Here is a 25,919-nt window from a genome sequence, read left to right as displayed (position 1 = left end):
TTAAGTGCAGTTGCAGACATTTTTTCACCATTTTACAATATTTTGCTTTTTTATGTTTTGTGCAGTGATATTTGCTTGACATTTTGTGCAATGGGGTGATGGTGTTTGAATCATATGAAAATAACAGTTACTAAAAGAAATTTAAGTACGCAAACCCCTTGAGGATACCTCTGGTTTATTTACCTCTGTTCGGTGCTAGTTGTTATAGGGCACATTAAATTGATATAACTGTAATACATGTATATATAGATTGTGTTGTCATAATGTTGTGAATTATCTTTTGGATATACTGTAAAACTTGTCATCATGGTCATGATAGACTTAATTTTTTTGAGGAAAGAAAGTTTTTAAACCAAAACCAGCTTATTTTAATTTGAATAATTTGAGAAGAAAGAAAAACATTTTTATATCAAGATTCTAAAAAGAAATGAGCGTACTGAATCTACAAAAACCAGTTAGTATTATTATTGATAATTTTAATCATGCAAAATATCTAGGATTTTTTTTTTAAATCTCTTTTAGTAATATATTACATTTGTCTTGCCATATTTTATTGAACAGACATGACAGATTTATTTAATCATTTTCTAAACCAATATTTTGACTGTTTTCTCTATTGATTGATTCAATTAGAAAATTTATATCTCAACATATCAACCTCTAGACAATATAGATTTCTATACCGATGTTCAAACATGTTGCTGCTTCAAACTTTTCAAAGCTTTACCCTCATTGTATTTACTTCTGCCTTTTTAAATCATCCCTATTCCCTTTTAGCATACTAAATTGGATTTTTTTTTTGGTATTCATAATTTGAAATAGTAAGATTCAACACCATCAGATTTGTTAAACATATATGTATTTTGACTTTTATTGTATAATTATATGTATTTCATTGACACAAACGTGAAGCTTTATATTTTTACCGGTGATTTTATTTATTGTAAATTTGGAGGAGTATAATATCATTGCATTTTATTTTTATACATAGAATAATGAAAAAGGTAATTTTTGTTTGTTTGTATTTTGGATAGTTTAAACTGAAATGTGAAAACTTTAACACTTACATTTTTGAATTGAAATAATGTTAATATCTAATTATTTGTTTTATATGACAGAGGCATTATAAATTAATGCAGATCTCAGTAGGATGGAAATTTGTAGTCTTTTTCAAAATGAATGTAAGAAAAATGTTTATATTTTATAAAAAAGGCAAGAATATTTTTTTTTATAAATCCACATGTACAACTAGTCATCTTGAAAAAGAAAAAATGCATTCTACAAATTAATTGTCTGTTGAGACTCTATTTTCATAATTGTTTTTGTATTGTCAGATTTTGTACTTTTTGGGTAAGAATTATATACAAAACTTCTTAAAGTAAGAAAAAAGCCAGTTTAAAAGTATTATTTAAATGATACATGTACTTGTTGTTCCATTTTGATTGAATAACTAATGTGAAATGGTTTGTTTTTAAATTAATTTTGAATAACAACAATAAAAGACATTGAGCATTTTACAGAGTACTTGAGTTATTATACTGTGTATGATACTTAATAAAAATGAAATTTAAATCTGTGTCATCTTATTAATGATAGTTTGTCCCAAATCTTTCCTGCTACATTGGAATGGCAATGTTAAGGCATATAGACCATTATCAGCTGTAGTTGATTCAGAAATGTCTAGAGTTGTCTCTCTTTTGCTGTAAACTTATCGCTTATAATAGAATATACTCAAGGCCAAGTTACTTATTTCATAGATAGAATTTCATTAGCCTTTGTTAGAGAAGTTCATTAACCATTGTCAGAGAATTTCATAAGCCTTTGTCAGAGAATGAGGCTGACAGTAAAATTTTAATTTTTCATCAATTTAAAAAAAATGTACCCATATAGTTGAAGTGTTGTCACCACCTACCAATTTGCATTGCCCTATATATTACAATCATTATTAAAAACAGAAGTTGAAAAAAAGATTTCTAATTAAGGTGGTTTGATCAGCTGATTTTCGTCTCCGTTTCACCGATATAGAAATCTGTGTTTGTCTTCTATACTGAAGGTCAAGGCTACAAGCTGACAAGATCTTCTTATGTTACTCATTGAAGGTTGTTGGTTTAATGTTTAATGAGCTCTGAATCAGAAAGACTAATCTGATGAGATAATTAATTATTGTTTAAATTGTTTGTGCATTTGATACTACTGGGTTGTATATTTTTTGAATTTTGTGGTGTTTATGGCTTTTGTTTTTACACCGATTGAGATACTCGGTAAGGTAGAATATTCCTGTTCCTAGTTAGAAACCTCATAAGTGATTTTATGTCAAGTCCTTTTTATTGTGAGGATTAATAAATTGCTTGCCATGTCTGGTCTGTTTTTGTTAGATATTTTTCTGCTTTGTTTTGATCTGATGAATAAAGCCAATTTCAATTGGTTTTTGTCTGGCCATGACAGTCAAAAAGTAAAATGTAGTCTGTAGTGGTGGCAGCAAAGCTTAAAATACAATATTGTTATCTCCATTCTAATGAAACTGACAGAAAACAAGGTTAAAACATGTACTGAAAAATCTGTCATATATCTTCAAAGCTTGGGCATACATTCAATAGCATCAATTGTCAATTGATGACATGAACATTAGTAACCTTTCCCAATCAAAATGAATGTAACAAACGTTGCATTAGAATGGTATTTGGTATGCAGTTGCATTCGCATTGGCACGTCACAAAAACCATGGAGATGGTTTGGCACTGTATCTTTCGTCATGGTGCATTGACTTTGAATACTCTGAGTAACTTATTGGTTCATTGACTGAATATTTTGTATAATTTATACGTTAATGGTGTTGCTATTTCAATTTCAATATTTGTGTTTTACTTTCAAATCTACAAAAAGGCGAGACATATCTCTGTGTTTATTTAGTTGTAGAGCAGGTCTCTTTATAAGTTTTTGTAAGTATTCCGGTGTACTGAAGTTTTGTATCAAGTACTGTGAATCCATTTATTGTTGTGGGTACCAATTAAAAGAAAACTTACATGTTTGTGGATATCTTATTTCAAGGTTTTTGCCAAAGATATAGTAAATTTGTTATTTGTTGAAAATTTAATTTTGGTGGTTCACCCGTACCCATGAATTCCACACATTTGTATCCAACGAATAATAATGAATCCACAACATTTCTGTTGATTGTGGGATTTAGAACTCTAACCCTTATTGTTTGTGCTCTAGTTTCCAGTGTTTATTCTTGGGTTGGAAATCTAGTACATCAACCTTGTTCTTTATGGTTGATGCCCAATTCCAATACTGACTGTCGGTTGGTAATAAAGTATCAAGGTCGACCATTACTTAGAACTTATGTAATCTGGTTGTTTTTGTTGCCTTATTGTGTGAAAGTATTCTTAATGATCAAGTACCTAAATAGTGTGCTGGTTGATGGTCAAGTATTTTGACTACTGTAATTGTGGATTTGGGATTGAGTGTTCTTGTAGTTTCTTGATCCGGTATCTAGTCTCTTGTAGATTGGTGAATTAGATTTTTATTTGATGATTAATATTCCAGTGTATTGGTTTGTGATCAATGTACCATAGCTGTCTTATAATATATTAATCACTGCAGGAATCAGACTCCATTTGGGTGAGTAAAGTAACACTTGGGAGTAAAATAACATTTGTGTCAATAACAGATTTTGTTCCTTTCTGATTGCCTCTGGTATTGTTGGTTCTTAGGGATAAAATGATCCAGTGGTTTAAGGTAATATTATTGATTGATTATAAGTGGTTTAAAAGGTCTGATAAATAATTTTTTACTTTGTTGTTTGGTTGTCTGGAATTGGTAACCTTTGGTGATCAGGCACCCTCTTCTGTTGTTTGAATATCCTTTATATTTGCAGACATAGGGTATGAAATATACCGTATGTCATCGATATTGGTTAGTTATTCAAAATCTGACTTGCTGATGTTTATACCATTGCTGGTGGATGGATGTGCAGTTTATTGAGAAGGTTGTCATATACCGTAGTTTTTAATGATTCTGTAAATAGGGTTTAAGATGTGTTTGTATATGAGTTCACTGCAGCTTATATGTTTATCTTGGTTTGTTTTGCTTCTTCCAAGTTGTTTTTATCTTTTTGAACTCCACACCTACAGAACTGGAATAATTAAAAGTTGATAATTACCTTTTGCATTTGTCTTTAATTCAGTTTAGAAAGAGAAAATCAACAACTTTTGACAATGGTTCTCAACAAGATTACAGCAATACAAGGTCATTAATGATTACTAGAATATGGTAGTGAACAGCATATCTAAAGTCGACAAGTACATGAACAGGTTAATTAGAAAACAGCACAATCTGACCTTAATGACTTAACAGATAGAGTCCACAATGGTCTTTACTCAATCTAATTGTTTTTTGCATACTGGTATTGACTTTGTCAAAAGAACATAACTCTCAATACCATGGCTGATTATTGGCAAGTAATACAACAACAGTTTACTCTAAAGATCCAAAAGCTCTTCATATATTCTTTTGTTCTAGAATTGATAGGATTCAACAGGATTCTAATATAGAATAAATTGAATACATGTATTGTGAAGGACAACAATCTAATATAGAATAATTTGAATACATGTATTGTGAAGGATATTGATCTCTCTGATGTATATCATATGATGTTGACATTCCTATTGACATGTTCAGGTAACATGTGTTGTAAGACTTTCCTGACGTACCATTCAATGAACGCATGATAGTCGATTTCTACTTTGTATTAAGCTTTGTTTGTTATATGTAGTGGAAACCTAATTTTTTAATTTTTTTTCATCCTTATGGAATCATATCTGGATGGTTAAAGCCATGTGGTACAAGTGCGACACACATTTTAAAAAGACACGACAAATGAATTTCATCTTGGAGGCCCATAATTAGTCTGTAGTACAGTAATTTAAAATCTCTCCTCATAGGTTGTGAGTCCACTACCTTCCACATGTGATCTGATTTACCATTTCTTGTTGTTTGAATACAAGGAGAAGATTGTCATGATGACTGATTAATTTTGAACTTGCTTATTGTGTCCTGTCAGTAGAACTGGAGGAAATTATATTTGACAATCTAGATGGAATCACAGGACTATTACTCATAGATAACTCAAGTACATATTCTTCAACTACATAAATTTCTTTTTTGAGCTAATGTCCGACTATAAAAATAAGAATATGTGGTACGATTACCAATAAGACAACTCTCCATCAGAGAACAAATGACGTAGAAGTTAGCAAATATAGGTCACTCTACAGCCTTCAATAGCAAATATAGGTCACTCTACAGCCTTCAATAGCCTATATTAAATTAATTCACAACTTTTTTAGACTCTGGATTAATTAGAGCTTGACATATAATATTCACACCTGTCGATTGATGAAGATTAAATGATGACCCCTTTAAATGTCTATGTTATTTTAGTTGTTGGGGACTGTCTCATTCAGGTATACCTCACATATCAGCTATATATGTAACTATGTACTAGACTGCAGACAAAAAAGAATTACCAACTATTCATATATCAACTTTAAAGTATTTTTATTCTCTTTAAAGTACAGCAATATGATATAAGTAAAACCATAACATATTAAAGACTTTGTTTAAATAAAATTTTCAACATTAAAGAAACAAATACATTTATGTAAGAACAAATTTTTGTATTTATGACATAGTCTGACTTTTTGTGATTTATATCACATTAATCATTAGACTTTTTTAAAATGTGAACAAAAATTTACCACGTCATATAAAAATATCTTCCTTTTATCATATTTTATATATAATATATACATAAGGCTACGTAAATAAACAGTACTATTTTAATACAAAATCTGTATAAGCAGAACAATGAAGAACATTTATTAAAATGACAACATGTAAAAAGCACATGATGCTGTTATTTGAGCTATTGTGATATTAACCTTCTATTTATAGATTAATATTTACATAATATGGTTTTACCATTACAATACATGATCAATGAAGCACATGAAATACTTTGGCTGATCCCTGAAAACGGATCTAAATGATCAACGGAAGATACTTTGTGTCATATATATCTCTCACACACACATCCATACACTTGTTAATATAGTTTCTCTTCAATATGTATGGTTCATTTCTTTTCAGAATCTGAATGACAAGTATGCTTGAAAAAAACAAAAATATGTGTTGTTGAAAGATTTAAAATATCCCTGAAAATTTGAGATCATTGAGATCGTGGCTATGTGACAGCCATTTATAATGTGTCCTTAATCACTTTAGTGATGGCACTTTGTTTTACTGACATAAATATCCCTGGTTAAGAAATGACCAGTCATTAGCACTGAGTGGAGACACATTAGGACTTAAAGATGTAGATAAATGAATTCCTTAGTCATCATCATCCGGGTCATGTTCCTGAAGAACTGCCATAGAATCTTTAACTGCATGGTACATTATATTCTTGACCTAAAAAATAACATAAAGCTTCATTAAGACTTCAGTTTATACTTTAATAAATTTATAATAAATTTATAATGTAAACAGGGTTAAAATTTCTGTAATTTTGATCAGAGTTATCTCTCTTTGTTCAGAGTTACTGTATGTTACAGCTACCCGAGTTGAATGCAACAGCTTTCATGCATTTACAAATTATTATGGTAAACTTATAAGCTTTTGAAAGTTAGCTTACAGAATTTAAATTATTTTCTTTACATCTCTTTCAAGTATTATGAAAATGCAACAAAAGTTATGACAGTGGCCATCTTTGTATCAATTATTCAAATTCATTCAACAAATAATTACCTGTAGTTTATCCTCATGGTTGGAATGTGTATCTGACAGACCTCTGAACTCTTGTGTGAGACTAACACAATGATTTAAGTGTTCAGGAGAAACAAAATCTTCAGCAACCTTTATACAACTGTGTAGATTACGAACTTGATGTGGTGCCCCTGCAGGTATAAATATGGCATCTCCCATACATTGTACTATGGTGTAGCCTAGTACACCATACTCTTTGTAAAGTCGTTCACGTAATTCCTCATCTAAATACCATGCCTGATCATGGATGGGATCATGTTCTGCTTCTATCTCTTCACCTCTTTCTTTCCCAACCTGAAGCATAAAGTATTTCATATATATAAACTCTTTACTATACTTTTAATCTTTCTACATTTATTAGTCAAAGCTTTATAAATAAGAAAACACTCAAAAGAGAAGTGAAATGTGTGCTGTTTCAGACCAAGAGCCTTTCAAACAAATAGTCACATTACTATTGTATATGTTTATGAATGAGACATTTTTACAGACCTAGAAAAAGAAAGTTCCTGTAAAGGTGCGATTCTAAGCTTTTGCATTGGATATGGTATCAGCATTCACAAAAGGGCCTTTGTTTGAGATTCCATTGTGTTTATGAAAGGTCACATGACCTTTATTTACAATATTTGATATTTATAAGTCACATGACATTTTGATATCGGAACAATGAGCTGACACCAATATTTGTACATATTTATGACACTCAACTTGTCCAAATTTGATTGGTGTATGAAATATTTATTTACCACAAAGTAAACATTGATATTAGATAAAGAATTATTTATCTAGGTCAACACTACAAATCCTTTGATAACGCATTAACCATTTCAATGGAAATCAATTGACTGAATTTTGTAACAATTAAGTGTTCAGCTGATTTCACAGAAATCAATAAATAATTCTATAACCCAGGTACTTGTTTAGTTTAAGTGGTCTCTTCATGCATAGTGAAAAATTGATAGTTTAGTACAATTATTGGTAAACTGAGAAAATAAAGTAATTACTTTGTTCATCAATAAGACAACATTTCTGAATTTCCATTAATTTATAAAGTTTTAAGACCCTCCCTATTGGGTTGTGAAGATTGTTTGAGTGGCTGAATTTCCACCTTTTCCTTGAATAATTACAAACTTACCATATTCAGAAAGTCTCTCATTTTGTCAGCATCAATGGCATCAAATATATGCCAGAGAGCTCCTGGTACTTCATACACCTCTCGTACACGTCTCTTTGTTATGATATCACATCCAGCATTATCAATCGCCTGTAAAGCAGCACTTTCATGTATTGCTTTTCCACCGGGTCCATCATCAGGGATACCAACAAACACCATCACATTGACAGCATCAGAGACATCTAAATGCAGATTGGTAGTACCCTCAGCAGGAAAATATGCTGAGCCTGCAATAATAAATGTTACATATAGTTTTACACTCCGTAAAGGACAATCTGGAGAAATAAACATGTTACAGTGAATTATGATTTTACTGTCAGTAAAGTACAGTTTATACAATCTCAAATGTCATAGTTGACATTACATTAACATTTAAGTAGAAATTTGTGCTATTATAGAACATCAAAGGGATATTGATATACACTATTAAAATTTCATGGTAATTATTTTTTCCCCCTTTTAAACTAAGGTGTTGTATTTTTCATTTATATCTTTATACTTTTAAACATGACTAAGGAATTCATTTTTAATGCATCTCCTAATAAATTTTATTTACATTCTTCTGGGTTTTGGATGTTGACATTAAGTGTATATAACAGAAAAATATCAGTGTTTAAACACATACCATATGCATTGTACATTTTTGGTCCTAGATCTGGTCTAACAAGGAAATCAGGTAGACGTGATGCCAAGTTGAGTTTACCATGACGATGAGTATATTCTGGCAGTGGCAAAGCTTGCATGAGATCATCGAAATGATTTGGCATAATGTCGCTGAAATCATCACCAGGAGGCCAGTCCTTTAATTTGAGTAACATTGGGTTCTGGGTCTCATCAACCAACCGTTCTGTAAAAGTTAAAAATGTCTTATCATGTATAAACAAAAGTTAAAAATGTCTTATCATGTATAAACAAAATGATCTGTAAGCTGCTATTATGGTAATTATGCTGCATATCACAGAGGTGATATCTTGTAATCATAATATGATCAAAAGCTATCAGCTTGGATAGAAAAATGGTCAAAGTACATGTGTATAAAAATAAGAATCATGCATATGGTCCTAAATAAGTGCTATGAAGGATTTATATATGATCAATCCACAGGAATCAAGCCCATAACCCCATTGACATTGTACAGACATCCATCATCATTGTCTTAAGCCCTTCTTTTCAAAGCAACATTTAATAATCAAAATAGAAAAAAGGTAATATCCCTCATCTGTTTATCTGTTTTAAACATTGTATGGTGATATATAGTACACATATTATCAGGAGGATAAATCAATATATTGAAGATAGTGTCTGAAATTTATACAATATATAAACTTAAGTTTCACACCAATATTAAATTTCAATATTCAACTCTTTTCAGTATGGCAAGATTATGTAATTCTAAATCAAAGCATTAGCAAAAGTAATTTGATCAATTTTCTCCGGTTCTATATAAGTTTTTTGGCAAGAATATTAAACAGATTACATGATTACGCAGTCTGAACTCATTGGGTGTTACCTGTCAGATCTAATTTATAGCAGTTATTATCATGCATATGTTAGCTTTCATTGAAACAGCATTATAAGTCATTCTGAAGAGACTCAAATATTTCATCTCAAATCAAATGAAATAAAAATCTTTTGAAATGTTTTGATGCTCTGCTAGGTCTGTGAAAATTTATAGTAGACCTGATATAATAAATATCAACCATCCATTACACCTCAGATATTTGAGCAAGGAAAAGGTTCAAAAGTTTTTGAATTCATGGGAACGTAAACAAATATTACAATTTATTTTTATATCACTTGTAAATGAGAACTGTTTGTTACTACATGTATTACCAAATTTATTCATGGAATTAAAAGTTATAAAAGCCAGTCTAAACATGATCCTCTTTGGGTTGACAATTCTCATTTGAAAAAAACCCAGGTAGCATTAATTACCTAGAGAAAGTTATTTTATAGTCCTTCAATCTATCATCAGAATTTAAGCTTAAACAGTGCATCAGTACCTTTGAGGTAAGTATAATAAAAGGTTTTACTGTAAAAATAACATAAACAGTAGTACATTTGTTAAGTTTTTTTTATACTACACAAGAACTATAAGAATATTTACCTTCAAGTTTTTCAAATCCATCCCAGAAATCTGACATTGGATGTCCAACCAATAAACATCCAGTTCTTGTATTTATCAGATCATTTTTTATTTTTCCAAACTGTTTACTAAAACTAGAGGGTCGCCATACTCCTTGATTTAATAGTTTATCAACGCCTGACACTAACACGGGCTGACCCCGCTTCCACTGTTCCTGAAATATTTTGATATTTCCTTTGTGTCGTGCATCATGAAGTCGTAACAAACGTCCATCACAAAGCCAAGAATGAGGAACATCGGGATATAAAACACTTGTTTCAGTCAATGTACGTTTTAGAATGGGAGCATCCCGTGCTATCATGCCACTATGACCAAATTTTGGAATGTAATGCAGTAGTTTAATTGGATTGTTATTCTCCACATCTTTAGGTAGTTGTTTTTCTACAACTGACTGAATTATATCATCTAAAGTATTTCCAGACTTTTTCGATTTTTTTGTTTCACTAGATTTAACTTTGCTGCCTGCTGTTTTAGTTAATAATTCCCTCAAAGTAGAACAACTAGCTGGATTTTTCTTATCTCCTTCATTTTCCCCACCTTGCCCCCCACCACAGGGTGACACAGGCTCAGTGATAGGATTGTATGATTTCCCATATTTGTCCACTTTACTGTACGGAGATTCACTACGGTCTCGGCTATTCTCAGAGTCCATAGACGCTACATCTGCTAATAAACTTAAAGGAGATGAATTATCTGGATTGTAACTGTGAGCTTTGAAATTGCCATTATGTTTTTTACTCCCTTTGAATGACTTTCCATGTTCATCTGTACCATTCACCATTTTCTTTCCATGCTCAACTGCTTGCTTGGCAAGTTGCTGAAAAATATAATGCAAATACTTAAAATCAAATCAATCTATATTGAAATCTAACAAATGAGTATAATATAGTTTTTTTTTTATTTCATTCATCATAAGAAAACAGAAAAAATATCAATAAAATGTCATGTTCATGGCTTGAACAAGAAATAATATGCATAAATTTATAGTCAAACACACATGTTTATAAGTTCTCAGAAGTCCATTTCCCTATCACCAATGCATCAATTCTAAAGGACTTCTAAATTCTTTTTAAGACACTGAATAGATAAATTGTAATAACTAATGTAAGAAATTGTTTTACAGCTTATCTTCTTGTTTATTTTTATGATTATAGATCTAGATGAAGTTTATAAAGGTCATAATATTGTTTGGTTTTTAAAAAGACAAGAATGGATAATGCATCTGTAAACTTGCTGATCTGTTTAAGAGAGAAGTAATGTACAATATCCTAAAGGACCCCTAATCCTGGACTATTGTTCTTCAAGTGCAATATGAAGGGTAATAATAACTCTTAACAAGAAATAGTTGTCAAATGTGCATTTGTTTGCATATTGCCTAAAACCATATAAAATATTTCCTGATGAATGATGAAGCTTCAAGTACTTCTGATGAATTCACTTTCACCAGACAAGGAAGCACAATTCAGGGCAAATCAATACATCCTCTCAATACTTTATCATCTCAAAATAACATTGATCCAATACCTTTTTTTATCTTTATGTTGATGTATTAAATATTCTAAATCCTACTTAAACAATGATTGTGATATAAAATAATTCAGTAATGTAGCCAAAGAACAATTCAAATCAAGTTTAGCAAATGTTGACAAATCTTGTCCACATGTCCCTGAATAGTGAGACAACAAGTGTAGTCTATCCTATATTCTATGTCACACAGGTGTAAATAGAACAGGTGTAATCTGTACTTAATAGACCAGAAAAAATGGCTCAAAGCTAACGTTATGTCATATCATAAATCTCTATTTTTTTTTTGTGTTTGTTTTTTTATATTTTTTTCTACATATGTTATACACATACCTGATTTATTCCATTTTTCTGTTGAAATTTAACAGCCTTCTGACACAAGCAGGTGGCTGGAAGATTCCATTTTGCTCTCATCTCATGAAGTAATGTTCCAACTTCCCATAAAGCTAAAATTAAAGGAAAGAAAAACTGGTTTCAGTTACATATCATTTTTTTTTATAAATCTGAAACTCATCATTTTTCTTTATCTTGATGAAGACTTACACTCAGATTATGTTCTTGAAATTTATCTAGTAAAAGGCAAAAGTGAGGGCCCTCATGGGGTTTTTGATTATGTGATTACTTGGCCGTTTTTTTAATGATTATTTGATTATTAAGCCAAATATTTCATGATTATTTGATTACCTAGGACTGTATTTTTAGTTTATGATTATTTGATTACTAAAGATAATCAAATATTTAATGATTATGTGATTATATTGGCAAAAAAATGGTGATTATGTGATTACTAGGACCCCCCCCCCCCCCCCCCCCCCATGAGGGGCCTCAAAAGTCTGCTCTACTTCAAGTCTTCAAAAAATTAAATGGCGATTCCTATCCATTTCTGGATAAAACATTGATGCGAGTTCACTATTACTTGGTATATTTTCTATGTTATATAAGTTTTCACTAGTTACATTCAGAGAAACTTACATTTGAGGTATACAATGCTGCTGTATAAGGGACCAAATAACCAAACTTAACTGATATGAAGGTAAAAACCATCTATTTACTTACCATTTCTAGGAATAATTTGTGTTAACATGAGTTTATCAATCTCATGCTGCTGTCGATTGGAACTACAAGTTAGCCATTCTCTTTGTTCCTCATCGTCAGCGATTGGCTCCATCTGACCTTTCTCCATCTGACCTTTCTCCTCTCTTTCCATCTGTTTCTTTTTGACTTTGTAACAGTCAAGACAGACCACGAAACCACACTTGTGACACACCCAGTGCATGTTAAATAACGTTGTATCACAGACATCACACATCTCACGTACACCGGTAACTGCTCTCTTCCACGCAATTTTGGCTGCAAATAAAACCATTTATCAAATTTCATATGGAAAACTAATGTAAGAGTACCAAACTGTAGTTAAATGAAATGTCATTAACATAATGCAATTTCTAATATCTAAGAACTAGTGAATATGTTTTGTCCAAAGAATGAAAAATATGCTGTTTTCACAATACTTCATTTTCTCATCATATAATAAATTTATATTCATAACATTCAGATAGGTGCCTCAGTAAGCCTCAGACTATTCATAATTATTTTGTTTACATATGTTCATCTCAAAGAGTAAGTCTCTTACCATCCTCACCAGCCTCGGCTATAGCATTTCTTTCTTGTTCCACCAGTTCACAGAATTTATCTCCCACTTTAGCAGCTATGTATTTACATGTTTCCAAATCTAACTTGGGTTCCATGACGGGTGTATGAGGTAACCAAGGATCAATGTCATCTTTCTCGGCATCCTCTAACTCAGAAAACCCAGCGATCGTTAGGAAACCTTTCTGACTAAACCTCAGTCTGAAAGAAAAAAAAATTGTTGAGAAAATCATTAACATTTAAAACTTTGAGCTCTTGATCATTTTTATTTTTACTGCTTGTAAATTACAAAAGAGTAAAATCTTGTCAGAAATCCTAATATTTTAGCAATCTTATGGAAATTCTAACATTTCAGATGTACATTACGACTAAATTGACATGATTGAGGCTATTTTAAGCTTGCTTCATAAATTCTTATTTCTTTATTGAACTAGAATTTATGAAAATCACTTAAATGTGTCATTTAGTTAAAGTAATATGAACACAAAATGAGTCAGAAATGTGCAAATTACAACAACTGTAAAATAGTTGTACTAGGTTTATTGACTTATAACTGACTAAAAACGGAAGTTCATAATGACAAATCTATTTACTATCTGACAGCTACTTGTAAGATTAGTGCACACAGATAGCACAAACTGAGCAGTCAACAAACTCCCATCTAATCTCAAGATTTATTATTATGTAATGCTCACAGAAATTTGTATTTTAATTAAATTTATTCATAAATCACTCAAGAGTTTTTCTTTTATCACTTATCTTATTTTCAAACAACCTTGGAATTTTCAAATTATTTAATGTTAAGAAACCTATTACATTTCCGAAACACCTAGTGTAACAGATTAATTACGTAAGACGTAAATTAATCAAGTCTGACCATAGAAAACAGGAAATGGAAATTCCTAAGACATTTTATTATATCTATGAAAAAGAACTAATAAATGAAGATGATTAAACAGAAAATCGATATTGTCACCACTAATGACACGTCAACACTATTATGTGACTAAGTCTTGTGGTTTTTTATTTTATGTCATACAGGTGGGGTCCTTTAAACATTTGACTTCTAGATTTTTAGGTAGCAGACAACTTTGAAAGAGATGCCACTAACAGAATATAATGTCAACACAAACTATTTAATAAAAAGCATTGCGTAGCGTTGATGACCTTGTCCTATTTTTAACCTATGAAGGGGACAGAGATGAATTACCTGTAGTAGTTTGTACCTGGAGGTGTTTATTACACGATTAATGATATAAAGTTGCTGCATTAATGTATAGTCTCTATGGGCCATTAATTAAAACTATGTCAACATAAAAACATCCATTTACTTAACTATATTTACACAGTGTCAACATAAAAGTTATGAGTTGTTTTTATTTTTGTCATTATTCTGTAATGTGACTTGTCCTTACTTTCACTTGTTCTTAGTATTCATACAAATTTGCATACAAGTTTTAATGGAGAATATTTTATGGGGATTGAATAAGTCAGTTGTCAGACCAAAGATGACATCAGCTTATTTATGAAGAAAAAAAATGAAAATGAAAGAATCTCCAAATAAATAAGACCACTTTTCTACTAAATATCTTTTTATGACCTTGACCAAATGCAATAGTTCAACTTGTGTTTATAATATTTGATTGAAGAACAGACTTATATTATTTTAAACTTTCCCCTATGTCTCGTAAATTTTAGTTGTAATTACATGTCTATACAAAACAGGTCAAAAAGTAAATGAAATGGAAAAGCTATTAACATTTAATATTGCTCTGTGAATTATATTGATTTAGATTTAAATGCCTGAAGGAATTTCTTTGAAATGTAAAATGAGAATTAATATTTATAGGCAGCCATTAAAACTAGATAGAGTGCATTCTCCTGACTTTGTAATGGATTGCTTTATGATGATGTTTACCTATGTGAAGCTAAAAATAACATGTAATAGCATGATATAATGCTGTCTATTTCAATAATTAATGACAATACACCTTCACATCAAACTTTAATTACATAAAACATACAGCTATAATGTAGACAATAATGTCAAAGCCCTTACATAAAACATACAGCTATAATGTAGACAATAATGTCAAAACCAAACTAAAAACATCATGGGTAATAAAGAAATAATGAAAAATAAAACCTCAAGGTCATATATGTAAGCTGCCTTCATAAACTGACAACTGGTCACTGAACCAGATATTGAGGTAGACACCGATGTGTTCACTGGTTACCTCTACAATACGGTGTTGTTCAGAAGTTACCTTTACATACAAAGAAACAACAACTTGATCAAGATAACAATTGTGTTAAAAGGATATCTCTACTAAAATACAAATAAGTCAGAGGCCATCTTTACTAGAATACAAATGAAATCAGAGGCATTCTACAGAAAACTGAGTTATGAAATCAACCTCAATATAACACCAATTATTTTATAAGAGGAGTCTATTTTAGAGGACATACATGTTCAGAGGTCAAACCTTCTTATGAATGTAAAGAATATAAATGTATAAACTTCAGTGGAAAAGTAATTATTCAGGGCAATAGCCTTTAAGTGAGATCATTTGATTCTGGTATTAACTTCTACCACAAGAATAATCAGTTTGTCACAGTCAATAAACATGATAAACAACTTCACATGAGATACTGAAAACAATGGAACATTTCTTAACATTGTTCTCTATACAAATAAAATCCTATAAAACAACAGAACAAATCACATAATTAAGTATTGGAAATCTACACAGTGAATGCACCCAAAGATTCAAACTATGTTAGGATTTGCAATTAAGTTAAATGTCAAAGAGGAATAAATTTCCAGATAATAGAGTTTTGTCTAATGAAATTTAGATTACATGTCATAACCAGAATGTACTAACTAAAGTACATCCTACACATGATCTCTACAACATTCTCTGTAGATTCTATTCTTGATTTATTTATTTAGTCTGTATTTTACAGGGAAAAAATAGCTTCTGTTTGTCTGTCTTCATGTTTGTATTCATGATAATACCTAGCACAAGACTACTTATACTTTTTACTCCCATGCACCAGAAAAAATTATTTCATTAAGAAAACACTCATATAAGGCATTTTTATACTATGTATACTAATCTTAATTCTCTACTCTTAATGAAAAGAAAATATAAAACATGAATATATAGCTGTTAAAACCCCTGAATTCCCTGACCAACTTTTATTATGGCCTAGAATCGTGTTAAAACCATATATGACAAATCAATAGTATTTAATCAGGTACATTTAATACATGCGGGTTTTAAATCTATTTCCAATTATTGTGCAAAGTTAGAGATCTATATTGTTTGAATTCTTGATCTGTGTAATAGGATCTATATACAATTAAACAAAGTCTATATACTAATCAGTTGTGATATGACCCTGTCATGACCTTGAAAACAAAGCTTCTGTCATTTTGTAATTCAAAGAATTATGTCTGGATATAAGCTGAGAAATTCCTTTTTGATTTGAAGATGATTATGCAAAGTTATTAGGTAGGCTGTTTTGATATACCCACAACCATTACATATGTTAGGGAAAGGAAATACAAATGTACTGACTTCCAAGGGTAAAAAAAAGAAGTAAGTAATTTCTAACATTCAGCAAGCCTAGAAGCTTAATAAGTTATTTGGGCAACTTACCTTCTAAAAGCATAGAATCTACAGAAAATGTTTGGTAACTTTTTGCTCCTCTGATTTGGTGTCATTTTACATTCTCTACACTTCATCAGCTTTGGAGTCACTTCACTACAGGAACCAGCTTGTAAAAATGGCTGACATGTCTTTTTCAAAGTAGCTATAGAGGCTTTTACCAATGGCTTGTTGAAATTGGAACCTGTGAAAAAATAATACAAGTATGAAACTTATCAAATATCATATATGCAGAAATATCAAAATTCTTATTTACCATCACTATAAATTCATAAATCTATATAAATCCAAACACACCATATGTTATTGTTAAGTACTGGTATGTGAGAGTTTGCCATAAACAAATCTATTTTTATGGAGAATAAAATCTTCAATATGTTGAACTTTCTTTGTTTTATCAACAAACACAGGTAAGTTTCACATCAAAAGACTTTATACAAAAACACAGATGAGATAATTTGATTTAACTTCTTATTTCTGTTTCAGATTTCAAATTCTACATTCCAACAGCTGCTGCATGTACTTTTAATGTTTTTAAAATAAGGATGGATTTTTTGTTATTTTGCCTATTCTTTGTCTTAGCTTGTCATTCATTCCAACTATAATCCATATCTTGGACAACTTACCTCCTGCAGGGTTAGTTTCTACTGGTTTGGTGACACTGGCTATTATGTCTTTCACCTCCTTCAATGTTGCTTCCTTTTGAACTTCTTTTAGTTCTTTTTGTTCTTTGTTTTGTTTCTTGTGTTTCTTTTTCTCTTTCTCCTTTTTCACTGGTTCTGGTTCTGTTTCCATAACAACTGGAACTGGTTCTTCTGGTTTTTCAATCTCAACTGGTTCTTCCTCTTTGACCACATTAACCTCAGTGTTTTCTACTTCCATTTCAATTTCTGAGGTAAACTGTAACTGGAAGACAATTGTCATATAGCTTATTATAACATTGCTAATTGTAATATTGCAAAACATCTTCAGCAATTTACACTGGACTATAACATAAAATTGGGAATGAATGGGAAATGCGTAAGACACAAAAAAAAGATGTGATATGATTGCAAATGAGACAATTCTCCACAAGAAACACAGAAATTAACAACTAAAGGTCACCATACAGCTTTCAACAAGACCAAAAACTGGGTCTTAAACACAGCATGAAAATCCTGCACCCTGAGGTTATAACATAAAACTGTTTAGTTAACCTATCTAGACAACCTGAGGGCACTTCAAACTTCAAACAAAATTCAGTATCGGTGTTTAAAATCCAGTTTGCAAATATAACATGCATATTAGGTTGAGAAAATGTTGATATGAATAAAAATCTCTGCTTTGTCCTGCTGAGCATGAATTTTATTGTGCTAGTTCACAGGGATTACAAACAGTTTATTCCCTCCTTCCTTCTATCTACAGATTGTGTTGTTATCCTGGTTATGGGTTTACATCAGCTATTAAACAATCAATCATACCTAATACCCTAACAACTATTTTCATCCTCAATATGTTTATCTTTCATGCATTTCTGGAATTTGTTGGTACAGCAACATGAGAAAGGAATGTTTGTGTTCTATCATTTAGAATTAACAACAATATTTATAGCAACAGATTGGTGGTATTTCAACTAGTTAAACCGAATATCATATGATTCATCAAATATGTATAAACTGAATAATACATAATAGTTATCAAATGCACTTATAATACCAATTAACGAAAATCAATTTCATTAAAAAGTATGAATTGTATTTTAATAACATTTGAACACTCATCTTTCTATGCTACAAACTCCCCCTATTGATTGACTATATATTAAATCCCCCAAGGTTTCATTAAAAGTTAGGTCAATAAAGATTAATAATTTACACAATAGTTGGGAGGATTTTATCAATCTTTCTAGGTTGGTGAACACTCAGACAGAATCCATATTCTTTATACACTGTGTTTGCTTAATGGGAATTAGAAAATCATTCAGGTTTAAATGGCCTGTACTATTATAGAATAGAAATATCAATACGTTTACTGTTCTCAAATACCAAACAACATGTTTAATCAGCCAAGAATCATAATAAATAACTTTAAATTGAACTGTTATGTTTCACAAATCCATTTAAATAGTTATACATATTTATTCAATAACAAATTATTATACTTTAAATAACTCAATAGGTTTTTTAAAATTCAAATGCCATGCTTGCTTGACTATAAAGAAAGCCTCAAGGTTTTGAAATTCAAAAGGGTATTAAAAGACTTAAGCCTATGTCAGCTTATATAATTTTACACAACAATCATAAAATAAATTGATATTCTATTCTGTTTCTGTGTAAGAACTTACTGGTTGTGGTAGTGAAGGTTTGGTCAGATTTTCAATGACTGGTTCTTTGGAATCTTTTGGTTTTTTGGTTTTGCGTTTTGGAGCACTTATACTACTGCTACTATCATCAGAATCTACTTTACTCTTTTTAGGATTTAATCTTTTTGTCTTGGTACGCTTTTTTCCAGAGGTACCATCAGTGATCTGAAATTGCAGTAAAATTTGTTCAAATATCTTCAGGAATGAAATAGACAGAATCTAGAAGATACATTAAGCATTAAGAAAGATCAAATGCTAAAATAAATCAACAGATATGGGAGCAAACATAACATTCTATAAAAAAACATCAACTTTTTATACTAGGGTAAGGTAAGCAAAATGGCAGCCATAAGATAATTGCTTTGTACTTGACAATGACCTTGAAAGTTTAACAGGGATTATCATTCATAGTATTAAGTGGTAAATTTCCCAGCAAATATTTGTGATGTTATCTAATAATGACTCCAGGATAGAAAATTAAAGGTCCTATACAACCCACACAACAATTAATGTGGTAGTAAAATTTAAATTTGTCAAATTTTGACATAAAGAAGCCATTTTTTTTGTATGTTTATAAAAGTTCTTAGTCATCATCAAAAGTAGGTTGTGGGGTTCAAATAAGGGTTTACAATTACTGATGCTTATTTGTTAGGGCTAAGCAGGAAAATATTTAATGTATGGATATTTCCTCTTATTAAAGTACTTATACTTAACAAGCAGTAAAGTAGATTATCTATAAAACCACAGGATGTCATCTCCTTCCTTTATAACATTGTAATATCTACAGTGTTAATGACATACAACACATTCACAGTCCAGTCATGTCTGTGTGCAATGGATTCATTCCTAAGATGGCCCTTATAACCTATTCCTGTATAAAATAACTAAAAATGGAACCCACCATACATTATTCATGTTTAAGAGATTTATAATATGATTAAGTTGTACTTTCAGATGTTAATTAAATTCTGAGCAGAGTATGGTTTATAATTTCTTGTACTAGATTTTAGGTGAAGTAAACAAAATATTGACAAAACAGGTGGTAAATTAATCCCTGTAGAGATGGCAGCCAATCAAACACAAGTTTAACCAAGTAATTAGGTCTGTCTGTGTAGCACATCTAATTACTTACATTCTATGATCACTTAACCAAACTTTATACTGGCAATCTTCCATCAGTCAAGGTTGCTTAATACCAAATCATTCTTGCTCATTTGGGTACAAGGAAACCACAAATTTAAATGTTCAACAAATTACAAATTTTCTTAAGGAATGTATGTAGACTTTGGCAAAACCAAGAAATTAAATATCCACCAATTTGCAAGTTTCCTAAAACCATGAAAATTGGTACCCACGAAAATAAACAAATTCACAGTATTAACTGTATTACTTCATTTGTCCATTGGGATCATTTTAATAAAAGATATTGGCCATTGTATCATTATTCAATAGAGATCAATAATACATGCAGATACATTTTGTACTTATTACACCACTTATATCTGAAGTGCTAACCTGGAAACAGGTGTGATAGAGTTATTAACATTTATAATTACAACAAATCTAAATAACTGAATATAATAAGAACACATGTGTATCATAGGAGATATATTTTCCCCATTTAATGCTGACGATTACATCACAAAACAATGTTACTAGCCTAAAAACCAATAAACCCTGAATCCTTCTGTAACTAATTTCTTTGTTTGTGTAATGATAGGATTCGTGACTTTTGATATCAGACAAGTTAATAATTACATCTCTATAACAATAAACTAATACATTAGTGACATTTTTTGGCACAATTACAGTACTTGATGGCAAGATTTCAGTAAATATTTCTGTGTAGTTGCTCTGGCAAACTTAACCTCAACACTCTATATTGCATCATCAAGTCTGGTTTACTTATAATCATGTAAACAAGAATCCAAATATAAACAGGAGCGTCTTCTACAACTTACATTCTGACAGCACTACACACATTTCTCAGAAACTGCTACAGTGTATTGAATTGCAGGATATATCAGTAAAATAATCTTCCATGTTTTGTAAATTGCTGACTTTTAGTATATAGATAGTCACAAAAACGCCAAATAAACCCATAAACCTGATTCGCCAAGAATATATCTTAGCACACATCCTGCATAGAACTGATTTATCTGTGCAGCCTAATAATCTCATAATCTTGTTATAATTTCACCCTTAATTCATTCTTACATAATCTATAAACAAGCAATTCCTCATAAAATGATGATGGAGTATGTTGATGGGTTTCATACTTGACATAAAAAGAAGTATGAACAGGATTAGATTTCTTGATAAAATGAATTGTTACACTACTAACCTGTGTCTCTGTCTCAGATGCTGATGTTGTAGATTCATTCTCATCTCCTTCTTTTCCAGTACCATTGGGTAACTTTAGAGCACTAATTGGAGATTTGGATCCACCTTCTTTGCTGGGTGATATGTAAGAACAATTCACATAACAATTTTTGACAACTTCACCTTTTTCATTGAGGACACTCTTTTCACTTTTAATTGAACTTTCAGAGTTTTCATCATGTAAAAGAGGTGAAGTTTTAGTTGAGACTTTATCTTCTGAATGCCTCTGAAGCCATGCTTTCTTGAGTTTTGGATGATTTGCTGATTTGTGGGGTGATGAATCTGATTTGACATTAGGTGGGGGACTAGGAGCACTAAGTGTATCACTGTCTGTATCTAATTGTCCATTTGCAACACGATTAATTGTTTCCAATAAAGTCACCTGGCTATTTAAGCTGCTTGTACTACTGCTTAGAGTCAATGAAGTGGCCTCATCATTTGCCATAGGAGTTAATTGAATAGGATCACTCTTCCGTCTCTCTTGATTTTCCACACCAGTACTGGGTGCTATAGAAGTAGCAGGGGGTGTTTGGGACAACCCCTTATTACAACTTGATGATGTTGTTGTTGCTGTCGTTTTTTTATTCTTATTAAAATCAGGATCTTGGAAGAATGCATTCTGAACTGCATTTTCAACAAAAGTTTTAAAACTATCCATGAATCCTGATCCGGCTGCCGTATAATTTGATGGTGAGGTAATGTTAGATATTGTATTGCTGCTGCTATTACTAGAGGTTGTCGTGTACGGTGAATGATTTGTTAATATTTGTGGTGTTGTATTAGGAATGGAATTATTGCTGCTAGGTATTGGCATGGAATTTTCTCCTTTCTGACGTTTTCTGTTGTTGCCCTCCTTGTTGAATTTTCGTTTAACTCCCTGACTTCCGGGCGAGATTTCTTGAGCATTAGTACTAGATGCTGCTTTAACAGTAGTCTGAGAGTAAATTGGATTTGGTACCAGTCCTTGCTGTATTAGGCTGTAGCTGTAAGCCATGGAACCAGTCAATGTAACTGGAGGCTGAGCAATAGATGCCGTCACAGAGGAGGAAGACACAGGAGACTTAGACTGAACTCTGGGCTTACGGTGGTAGTCAAGGGGTTGTGAGATGGCTGCTGAGAGCTGATGTGGATCAGCTACGTGGAGGGGACTATGACTTCTAGGGATATGTTTATCACGATGAGCTGACAAGTCCATTGACTGAGACATGTAATCCTGATGATGAGAAGTCAAGGGACTGCCTGATGTAAGTGATGAGTACTGGCGGTCTGGTGTATGTGCTGGTTTTGGTTGTGATCGTGGAGACGTGGACGGTACAGTAGAATGATGAGAATGAGCAGGACGTGGACTACTTGATTTCATCCTGTTATCAACAATAACAGAACTATGTGATTTGCTGTCTTTGATCAATGGCGGGGGAACAGACACAGTTGAACGTTTAGAGTCTTTTTCCTCTTTTCTATGTTTGTCCCCTAGTCCATATGATTGCAATTGTTCTGAAGAAATATAGGAATGCTGAAACGGCTGATAACCAAACAAACTAAATTTTGGTTCCTGTTTGATATTAGCCGTAGATGAGGGAGTGGGATACCCAGGGTAATACATGTCCTTCCCTTCTTTTGTTCCTTTCTCTAGTTTTTGTTCTTGTTTAATTGAAGCTTCTTTGACATGTTTCAGGTATTTTTCTCTTTCTATCATCTCCCTTTGAAGATATTCCTGGCGAATTTGTTCTTCAGTTACATGATGCCTTTGTCTTAACTGCTGCTCTTTCTCCTACAAAAACAAATCAATGTACTACAGGGAATCAATAGATACATTACAATAGTAAGGCTATTCATGTTATTCAATACTCTAGCTTTTATGTAAATTATAGGAGATATTAACTTAAGTCAATCATGTCATGCAGATGGATTATGTGCTTTCTGTAGAAGCAAACGTACTGTTTTTCTGCCACTCATTAGGAGTAAGGACTTTCTGATTACTGATTTAATAGAGCTGAAATTTCTAGGGCAGTAGACTCCTGAATAAATCAAATCACCTTAAAAATACATTTCCATCTTCAGTAATAGGTTCTAAATTTGTACAATTTTGATTAAATCCAATATTGTACTGCCATTACACATTTGATTTAGGATTGTGACAGAAATTCAAATAATAAAACAACCAAAAGGACATTAACAAAACCAAATGATGCACGATTCTCAAACGCAATGAAAACAACTTTTATGAAGGAAATGATTTAATTAAACTGTATTAGTATCATTCAAATTTTAGAAGCATAGCCTAGGTTTTATATTGTTTTTTTTATAATTCTCTGGATTTTCTTTCTATTCAACAATCTAAGACCACAGTCCTCTTCTTATATATGGCAAAATTTAAAGTCTTTAATCCCTAAGGATCTTTTAATGTCTGTCTTTTTCCATTGATATACAAATGCTAGACATTTGTTTTTATTTTTTCGAAATTTGACTTTTTTTTATTCTGTACTGTGAGCTTTCAATAGTATGCCTTTTACTTGAACAACATAATTGTTATCATTACTGATGGTATTATACTTTTTCCAATTAAGTATCTCACACAGAGTTTTAATGTCTGGGAAAATACTACTCTTTTTAACCCCTACTTCCACCTTCCAGTAACAAATAAATTGTAAGTACACAGCTTAGTCACACATTGTATATATGTATCAGTATGCAGTATGTATAATTCAGTCATAATTTGCATGTAGTATGTACTTTCTCAAGGTCAAATGATAACAAACAATACCCTGGGAACCAAAGAATTAGGTCAATATCTTACCTATTTATGAGTTTAACTAACCAAGCAGTAGTTATGTACATAAAATATATTGTTTTCACCAATCAAGATTCCTTTATGATAACATATCAACAAAGAATGGTTAATGGATTCCATCTGTGTTGAGGCATGAATCAGAGTTGAAGCAAGTAGGAGGCCTTGCTTGTTCTTATGGTTATTATACAAATTTCTAACTAAAAATTTAGGTGCATGCGTACCTGTTTGATTTTTTCCTCCATAGATTTGGTGGCCTCTTGTCGCCTATCCATACCATGATGCTCAGATTTGGGTGGCTTTACTGTGCCTTGAACTATTGATGGTCCAGACCACTGAGCCTTAATGAAAGAACAATAAATTATTGTTAGCTCAATCTGTTTTTCATACATCAATGCTAATCTATTTTTTTCATGAAGATATCAATGGGAATTTGGGTGAACTCTTTTCAAGCTTCCATAAACAAAAACAAGCAGACTTCAAACAGACATGCAACATCTGTAAAGAAGTGAATTACACCTAAAAATCTTCTTTCTTTATTGAAGAGGTCAGACAGAAATAAACTCATCAACAACATTTGGTCAACAGCCAATACATAGTTGTATCAAATAAGGAACGGTATTCATTTACACACAGCTAAACCATTGGCATCTATTATAACTAGGTATATCAAAATAGTTCAAGTTTTTACTAAATAGCTGAATATTGATACTTGAGAGCGAAATGCAATGCCATAAATAAGCAGGTGTATTGAAAGTAAAATTTCCCCATAGTTAGATATTTATAAAATTAGACAACCATCATTCAGAATTATATCATTATACATATTTAGATCTTATGACATGTTTGTCCCTGCTGACTAAATATGTAAACATACTCATGTGTTTCTTTTAATAGGTGAAAACTAAACAAGATAAATCTTGTCTAAATGTACAGGTATCTTAATGAAAGATATAAACGCCATGTTGTGAAACCTAATATGAGGTTAACCTTCAAATACAAATAACAAACACCATATTTGGTATGTTTAAACTTTGTACATATTCAAATCAGGTTGCATAAAACACACACAGTCTAACCATGACCATTTATCTCAGGAAATCTTAATTTCAATCTGTTGAAAGATGACAAAAGAGATGGGTACACTTCTAAAGAATTTTAAAATAACTAAATACATTGTTAATGTGCTATGCTGTGTATTAATTACTTGTGTCAGGACATGTAGTGATTAAGACCTTCCATAGAAAAAGAAACTTCCATCTAATTACCCAGTATTTCTCAACAATTTCGTGACCTTTGAGCATTTAAACCGGCAATGTATAGAAAATCCTCAGACCATATTTCCCTTTACAGTGACTTGACTGATAGTGTTGCTATCCAACAATTGCAATTCATTCAAAATTTTGACCAAATTG

General features: G+C 31.5%; 1 protein-coding gene and 1 long non-coding RNA gene across 3 annotated transcripts in view; one reads left to right on the top strand and one right to left on the bottom strand.

Annotated features, from left to right (window-relative positions):
• Nucleotides 1-5,821: 5,821 nt before the first annotated feature.
• Nucleotides 5,822-25,919, bottom strand: part of LOC143071767 (uncharacterized) — a 104,110-nt gene continuing 84,012 nt past the window's right edge. For both annotated transcript variants that reach the window (XM_076246333.1, XM_076246334.1), the window contains 13 exons: nucleotides 24,729-24,845; nucleotides 21,679-23,487; nucleotides 19,317-19,499; nucleotides 17,620-17,899; nucleotides 16,985-17,177; nucleotides 13,303-13,520; nucleotides 12,726-13,019; nucleotides 12,003-12,115; nucleotides 10,107-10,962; nucleotides 8,625-8,846; nucleotides 7,961-8,226; nucleotides 6,811-7,122; nucleotides 5,822-6,474 (listed from right to left, as the gene is read on the bottom strand). In XM_076246333.1, coding sequence (XP_076102448.1) covers nucleotides 6,397-6,474; nucleotides 6,811-7,122; nucleotides 7,961-8,226; nucleotides 8,625-8,846; nucleotides 10,107-10,962; nucleotides 12,003-12,115; nucleotides 12,726-13,019; nucleotides 13,303-13,520; nucleotides 16,985-17,177; nucleotides 17,620-17,899; nucleotides 19,317-19,499; nucleotides 21,679-23,487; nucleotides 24,729-24,845 — 4,941 coding nt within the window. In that variant the 3' untranslated portion in view covers nucleotides 5,822-6,396. The remainder of the gene's footprint in view (nucleotides 6,475-6,810; nucleotides 7,123-7,960; nucleotides 8,227-8,624; nucleotides 8,847-10,106; nucleotides 10,963-12,002; nucleotides 12,116-12,725; nucleotides 13,020-13,302; nucleotides 13,521-16,984; nucleotides 17,178-17,619; nucleotides 17,900-19,316; nucleotides 19,500-21,678; nucleotides 23,488-24,728; nucleotides 24,846-25,919) is intronic.
• Nucleotides 11,950-12,843, top strand: LOC143071768 (uncharacterized). Its single transcript, XR_012976967.1, has 2 exons — nucleotides 11,950-12,254; nucleotides 12,502-12,843. It is a non-coding gene; the product is annotated as an uncharacterized LOC143071768 (long non-coding RNA).

This window comes from Mytilus galloprovincialis, chromosome 4 (assembly GCF_965363235.1).
Source record: "Mytilus galloprovincialis chromosome 4, xbMytGall1.hap1.1, whole genome shotgun sequence".
Lineage (NCBI taxonomy): Eukaryota > Metazoa > Mollusca > Bivalvia > Mytilida > Mytilidae > Mytilus > Mytilus galloprovincialis.
This window is presented reverse-complemented; position numbering and strand designations above follow the sequence as displayed.